This window comes from Bidens hawaiensis, unplaced genomic scaffold (assembly GCF_021521415.1).
Source record: "Bidens hawaiensis isolate Kalapana, Puna unplaced genomic scaffold, B.hawaiensis_p1.1 tig00038151_1, whole genome shotgun sequence".
Taxonomy (NCBI): Eukaryota; Viridiplantae; Streptophyta; class Magnoliopsida; order Asterales; family Asteraceae; genus Bidens; species Bidens hawaiensis.
In genome coordinates, this window is record NW_027496691.1 from 33,506 (window position 1) to 41,679 (window position 8,174).

Genomic DNA, 8,174 nt, shown 5'->3' on the forward strand with positions numbered 1-8,174 from the left:
TGTAGATAATATTAAAACAACTAAACACTTTTAAAAAATTGTAGATTATCAACAAGAAAAGAAAGTATATTTTATGGATGCATGGGAAAAGAAAATTATTTTTTTATGATTTTACCTTATCGGTTGAAAAAACGAATATGTTGCTTGAATTTTCACCAACGCCAACTTCAGAATTTTCCTCACCAGTAACTTCACACTTTTCACCATCATTAACCCCACAATTTTCACCACCGTTAACTCCACAATTTTCACCAGAGTTACTTTCTGGATAATAATCATCAAAGATTGACGTAAAATATTGTTTAAACTTCTAATACTATTACATTAATCTATGTAATAAGAGAGCCAAGAAGAAGAGAGAACAAGAATTACAAAAATTAACTAACAAGATCACATATACTTATATTATTTTTGTTAGATTCATTAATCCTAAAAATACATGAAGTTAAACAACGTTTGGTAGAATCTTATAAAACATCAAACAAATCTTTCACGTTTTAAGCTTTAATCTTGATATTACATTCAGTCAAATTACTTTCAGCTTAATCTTATCAACCATCATAATGATCTTTCATGTTTTAAGCTTAGAGAACTGAAAATCTGTCTACACGGGTCGTATAGCACTATACGGCTCGTATAGTCGTTTTCCGGCAGCGATTAAGGCAGTCTGAGTTTCTGCAAATGTTTTATATACGGTCGTATAGCCCTATACAACCGTATAGGTTTTATGGGCCGTATAGGTTTTATGGTTTTATCAGAGAGCAATACGAGTCATTTAATGCCTATACGGCTCGTATAGGTCTATACGGTCGTATAGGCTGCAAAAAGCCGTTTTTTTGTCCCCTTGTCAGTTATTCGTACCCTATACGACCGTATAGGCATATACGAGCCGTATAGACATGTGAGGATGACGTATGAGGATCACATCTCTTAGAATTTTTGGTTAAGAATTTTTTAAGTTAAAAGGGTCTGTTCGGGCTTATAGTTTATACTTTATATGTAAGTCTTGGCACATTTTCGGGATAGACCTAACAAGCCATGCCAACCTCTTTGTTTGAAGCTTTATATGCGACATTTAAAACCACAAAGGGGGATATCTAAGATACCAATACTATAGCTACTTCACACTCACTCACACTCACACTCACACTCACACTCACACTCACACTCACACTCACACTCACACTCACACTCACACGACGTCATAATTCTTGTTACTTTTATAATACAAACAACAAAACTCCTGAAAATACTAAACACATCATCATATACGTACAAAACAACAAAACTCATGAAAAACTTATGTATGTTTTTCATCTCACTTGACTAGTATTTTGCCGCGGCGTCGGCAACGGAGACCCCAAGGGCGTCGAACGCCGTTGACGATGACCCATTGGTGATTTAGGAACCGGACTAGACCCCGCTCGATCTTTTAAAACATTCTTGGCGTCTTGAAGCTCTTCTAAACTGGCTAAAATTTCAGACATTCGTGGTCGGGTTTTAGGTTCTATGTTAAGACATTGTGCAGCAAGTGTGGCTGCAGTGAAAGCACTCTTCTGAGGATACTGTCCCTCCAATCTAGTATCCATGATCCTAAACAACTTTCGTTTGTCTCCTAGGTACGGTTTTGTCCAGTCGACAAGATCTTGTTCAATACCGGCTTTTTCTTTATCTACTGCACGACGACCCGATAGTAGTTCTAGCAAAACGACACCAAAGCTATATACGTCACTCTTTGCTGTTAACCGACCTGTTGAGAGAACATGCGAGTTTAGCCTACAAAAGTTAAAATAATTGGTTTAATAAATAATAATTATGCTAAAGGGTTGATTTTGAAGTGTTAAGGAGTTAAAAGAGTAAAGACCTGTAGCAACGTATTCTGGAGCAGCATAGCCATGTGTACCCATAACTTGAGTCGACACGTGAGTCCTATCGCCTGTCGGCCCTGCTTTAGCTAGACCAAAATCGGATAGTTTTGCATTGAATTCCTGTGTCAAGAAAGCAATATAATCAAAATTAGGGCAAAAAAGTATTCAAAAGTTGCTACAGAAAGTTCGTTTGTTTAATAAATGAACAAACACAAACAAGCATTTTTGTTAATTTAGTTCAATGAATGAATATGAACACATGTCTCGTTCGATCATCTATGTTTGTTATCGTGAACGTTCGTTTATGTTCATTAGTTTGTAACTTTGTATGTTTAAGCTAATTCCTTTACATTCATTTATGTGATCATTTAAATTTACTAGGTCCAGTTATGTTCCCTTTACACCGTTCATAATACTATTAGCGAACGAACATAAACAAACACAAACGAACACAAATACACACGTTTTTTTAATGAACAAACAAGGACTAGAAAACTACATTCATTTGATTGTTCACGTCAATCGTTTGCTCGGTTAAAGTTACACAAAAAAATCAAGAACACGCCTCGTTCGTGTTTGTTCGAGTCACAATTATGTCTTGGAGTTCACAAAACTGAAATTATCACATGGTGATCTCAACTGCTACAACACAGTATGACATAACCTCATATGAAATCTTCAGTTTTGTGAATTCCAAAACATAGAAGTCGTTATCTTAAATCAAAATTAGATCCTATTTGTCAAGCCCTTTTGAAAATAACCTATTTTTTGGAATTTAGGACTTCTAGTAAATAGTAATCAAAGAATATTAATTAACAAAAGCAAATTTTTTTATAACCGTACCGCATCAAGAAGGATGTTTGAAGCCTTGAAATCGCGATAAATAATTTGGTCTTTAGCATCATGAAGGAAAGCTAGGCCTCTTGCAGCCCCTATGGCCACTTTGAGCCTGGTGGCCCATGGAAGCGGTTGAGGACCCTCTATAAATCGAAAGAAGGTGTTCAATAATCGATCTAAAACTATATAAATGATACAGAAAATAAACGCTTGAAATCTTACTTCTGAAAAGATGATTCTCCAAGCTTCCTTTAGGCATGTACTCATAAACCAAAAGCCGGTTATGACCCTCTAAGCAGTAGCCGACAAGTTTCACCAGATTAGGATGATGCAACTGACCAAGATAAGTCACTTCTGTCTGTAAACAAGTGAACTAACCATCAGCAAAAGTTACGGAAATGAGTTTGCGTGGGTTGGTTTTAGGCTTAAACCTAGATGGTTTTCGTTTTGAAAACTGTTCGGTTTTTACAATGGCTTCACTTCAGGTTTGGTTCTAGTTACCATTTGGGCCTAAACTTTTTGTTAATTAATAACTTAACGGTTATTACCTAAAATTTTTGGAATACACCATCATTAATTTCTTATAAATCACTTGAAATGAACTTTTTTGGTTATTTACTTCGGTTTTTGTTTGATAGCAAAACTGAAACGGAACCGAAAAACCGGTTTTAAAAATCTTAAACCAAACCGTCGGTTTTTATTAGGAACAAATATTTCTGTTCGGTTTCAGTTTTATGATTTGGGATTGAAAACTTGTGACAAAAAGGTACCTAAAATAAAGAATTTGGGCATGAAATGTTGTGTCTAAATCTTTTTGTTAATTATTAACCAATTAATTATTACACATTTCTACCAAGTAAAATCCCACCAATAGCACAGCTATTAGTAGAGTCTGCTAGGGCGGAATATATGCAAACCGTACCTCTATCCCGAAGAATAAAGAGCTTGCTACCATTTATTAATTTATTAAAAATCACTAAAAATCAGTTTTTCTGGTTATTCAGTTATTTTAATTCTGTTCGGTTTTTTCAGTTTATAGTTGATTACAAAACCGAAATGCCGGTTTTCTAAAAAAACATAAAACCAAACAGTCAGTTTTGATTGGGGTCAGTTATGCAGACACACGATAATCCAACATGAAAGGATGCATACCAGCCATTCTTTGTGACCTTGAAACCCTTCAGGCTTAAGTTTCTTGACAGCAATAACCATTCCGGAGCCAGGTTTTGCAGGCAAATAAGTTACTTCATCAATCCAACCTTTGAAAACATACCCAAATCCTCCTTCACCCAAAAGGCTGTCGGGTCGGAAGTTTCGGGTTGCATTCTTTAACTCCATGAACGAGAACGGTTTCACGTTTGGAGACGATGATAATAATATCTCTCCTTCTGATCTTGGTGTACTAACACTTTCAATACTGTTGCTTCCCCCACTGAAAGTCGAATTCGTCATGCTTGAGGGACCCGAAGACGACCCGATTTTGCTTCCCACTTTTGAGACCCCTGTTAATAATAATTGCATTGAACCAATTTGAAACTAAATTAATTATTTGAAACTGAAATTGGGGAGAACATGACTCAATTTTGAAACCAAAAACAAAAGGCTCTAATTACATTACACTAATAATAGTTAGTTACTAGTCATGCCATGTTATGACGGGAGACTTGTATATATGTGGAGTGACGAAAAACCAACTACCGACAATAGATTTTGGTCGGTGTGGCTACGGTACCATAAAAAAACACACGGGATACCACATTAAAAACTTGTTTGGATTTTTTGTGTAAGTTAACGAAACTTGAATTAAGGTCACCATATGTAAAAAGTTACGGGGTCAACTGTGTAACCGATTGAAATTTGTGAGGTATCATATGTATAAATGCGACGGCACTGTTAATAAAATTTGAAATATTGTTAAACAGGAATAAACTGCGGTTTTCATCCTTATTTGTTCAAATTTGCTATTTCAATCCAAAAGTTTAAATTTGTTATTCCCTAGAGTTCCATTTTCGTTGCAATTTTCGTCTCTCTCATTAACATATTTTGTAATGAAATAACATATTTTAACAAACCACATGGACGAAAACTGTAATGTGATGAGCATCTAGGGATAAAAATAGAAAATTTTAAACTGAAATAGCAAATTTGAATATATTAAATAATAATAATAATAATAATAATAATAATAATTTCGAATCTGAAATAAGGTGATCTCATTATCCCCAATTCATCAAATTGAAATCAAAATTGGAAAAAATTTGAACTAATTTGGAACCAAATTAACACCCATTAATTTTAGTTACATTAATCGAAACGAAAATTGTGAAAAATATGATTCAATTTTGTAAAAATAATAAGGCAAATTTAGTTTTAATAATCCCACCTTTTTGCAGTTGGCCGATAATAATTCAACCTCTATAAAAAAAACTTAACTGCGTGCTTTTAAAGTTTTTTAGAAATTTTAAACTGATGTTTTAGGGCTTTTGATGAAAGGATGATACGAGCCGATTAATGTAAAACTTATCACAAAACGGTGCTCCAAACGGCTTGAATTGTTAACTGGAAGTTTAAACACACGAATTGAAGCACCGTTTCGTCATTTGGATCACTATTTCAAGGTAAGTATTATATCTATCTACTCGTATCCTTCCAATCAAAGCCCTAAAACATCAGTTTAAAATTCAGATTTTTAACGGGTCCAATGAGAAAATCTAGAGCGAAAGGTACGACTGGTGGCAAGAATTTGTTGATGTGAAATTATTATAGGCCAACTGCAAATACGTACAATTTTATCCAATTTGAAAATCAAAAACATCACTGTCCCCCAATTCATTTAACTGAAATCAAAATTGGGGATAATTCAAACGAACATAAACTGCAATTCTATTAATTTAACCTAAAATTTGTAAAAACACAAGTCAATTTAAAAAATATAACAATTTTAATTACAACCCCAGATCAAGGATAACATAAACAAGAAACATCAATTTCAAACAACTTACCAGAGCTAAGAGTGGCATCCACTTTAGCAGAAGAAGAATTCAAGCAATTTCCCATGTTGAATTTCCCTAGGAGAATGAGAATGAATTTAAGGGGCTGTGTTCATATTATATATTGGTGACAAGAGGGTGTCACCATCAAAGTAAGAAAGGGGATGAAAAACAGGAAGGATGGATGGATCTCCATATGTTGTTTTTTTGTTCTTGATTGACTTGGTATTTGTATTCGCCAACTACTGTTGTCTGTTTGACATAAATGAATTCTTCATAGCCCAACTACTTTCGATTTAGGATATATATATATATATATATATATAGGGGAAGGTTAACGTACAAATGAAATTAACATGCTAAACGTGAAAAAGAATAAGAAGTTTCCTAGAAATGGTAATAACCAACAAAATTTTGACATTTGGCATTACAAATGATGGTGAAAGAACAATTTTAGGAAACTATGTCGGTTATTGGAAATTTTAAATCTCAACCGTTGATTAACATGATCCAATGGATATGATTTATTCCTAGTCTTCCTAGGAAACTACTTATTTTTAGGATAACCCTCCCCTATATATATATATAAATATATATATATATATAAATATATATATAGGGGATGGATCTTGCGAGAAGTGATATTACAGCGAGAAGTGCGAGAAGTGAATGTATGACTTAATTAATCCTTAATTTCACTCCCTTTCATATGATGTTACATACATATATGTAGGTTGGTTGTATTTATGTCTTAATTACACATTCAAACCAACTACAAACATATAAATGTACCGAGTCACATTCAAACCTATGTACCTACACACATACAAACATACATACGCATATACAAACATACGCACACATATACAAACATACGTACCTACACACATACATATGCACCTACACAACGCACCTACACATAAGAAAGGGAGTGAAATTAGGGATTAATGGAGTTACACCTTCACTTCTCACACTTCTCGCTGTAAAAAAACTTCTGAAATGATCCAATATATATATATATATAAGGGTGGGATCTAGAGAGAACTAGTAAATAATTATTTTTAACTATTTTAAAAAAATTATTTTGTGATTTTTTTTCTTTACTCATTCTAATAAGATGATATTGACCCTAAAAAAAAAAAAAAAAAAAACTTGTCGGTGTAGTAATGTAGTGCATATGTGCACTAATGCCTATTGCATATATACAATAGTGTTTTATTGCATATAATTCAACACAACTGCATTATCCAATACACACTATTGAATATATGCAAATACGACACTAATAATTGTATGCAAAATACATTATCGCATATATGTAATACAACACTAATGCGCATATGCACTATATCGATTTTTTTTAATTTTTGTATATAATATAACACTATTGCAAATAAACAATACAAACAACTATATATATGCTATTCAACACTATTTCAAATATCAAAATGCACACTATTGCACATATGCATTATCAAAAAAGTCGGTGTATTGCATATGTGCATTACACGTTATTTTTTTTTATTTTTTTTTTGTTTTATTTTTTTTGTGGTGAAGAATAACAACATATAAGAAGGATGAAATAAAAAAAAATTTTAAAAATATTTTTTTTAGTTAAATTAAAAATACTTCATTATTAGTTCTCTAAACAATACAAACAACTATATATATGCTATTCAACACTATTTCAAATATCAAAATGCACACTATTACACATATGCATTATCAAAAAAGTCGGTGTATTGCATATGTGCATTAGTCGTTAATTTTTTTATTTTTTTAGTTTTATTTTTTTTTTGTGGTGAAGAATAACAACATATAAGAAGGATGAAAGAAAAAAAATTTTAAAAATATTTTTTTAGTTAAATTAAAAATACTTCATTATTAGTTCTCTAGTTCTCTCTATAAAATGGAGTTCTCTCATGATCCTCTCCCTATATATATATAGAAAAGGGTTCAAATAAGAATAAGGAGTTTCCTAGGAATGGTAAGAACCAAGAAAATTTTGACATTTGGCATTACAAATGATGGTGAAAGAACAATTCTAGGAAACTGTGTCGGTTATAATGATGAAAGAGTAATTCTAGGAAATTATGTCGATTATTGGTAATTTTAAATCTCAACTATTGATTAGCATGATCCAATGGCTATGATTTATTCCTAGGCTTCCTAGGAAACTATTTATTTTTAGGATAACCCTCCCCTATATATTATATATATATATATAAGGTTAGTTTCATTTAAGAACTCAAAAAAAGTTAAGAACTTCTAGAAAATCCTAAAAACCAAATATTTTTTATATTTTTTTATTTAATAACATTACTTGAGAGTAGTTTTATGATGTTTAATATATAAATTTTTTATTTACGTATATAAATCACAAGTTTAATATGTGTAAAATTTATGTAATAACAAACTTACATATGTGTTAAAGAAAATTAGATATGTGTAAAACTAATTTGTATAATTGTAATCATAA

The 8,174-nt window shown here is 32.1% G+C and overlaps 1 protein-coding gene across 1 annotated transcript; it reads right to left on the reverse strand.

The window, feature by feature from the left end:
• Positions 1-1,283: 1,283 nt before the first annotated feature.
• LOC143590072 (putative serine/threonine-protein kinase PBL3) lies at positions 1,284-5,874 on the reverse strand. The gene is made up of 6 exons (XM_077070660.1): positions 5,708-5,874; positions 3,858-4,207; positions 2,928-3,063; positions 2,712-2,848; positions 1,865-1,988; positions 1,284-1,750 (listed from the first exon to the last, which is right to left on the reverse strand). Exons 1-6 carry the CDS (start codon positions 5,760-5,762, stop codon positions 1,314-1,316), a joined length of 1,239 nt encoding a protein of 412 aa, XP_076926775.1. The 5' UTR covers positions 5,763-5,874; the 3' UTR covers positions 1,284-1,313.
• Between the last annotated feature and the right edge of the window lie 2,300 nt (positions 5,875-8,174).

Coding starts and splice junctions, on each gene's coding strand:
- LOC143590072 (XM_077070660.1), bottom strand. CDS start 5,762: ATGGGAAATTGCTTGAATTCTTCTTCTGCTAAAGTGGATGCCACTCTT. Junction 4,208..5,707: donor GGATGCCACTCTTAGCTCTG/GTAAGTTGTTTG, acceptor TATTATTAACAG/GGGTCTCAAAAGTGGGAAGC. Junction 1,989..2,711: donor CAAACATCCTTCTTGATGCG/GTACGGTTATAA, acceptor TTCTTGACACAG/GAATTCAATGCAAAACTATC.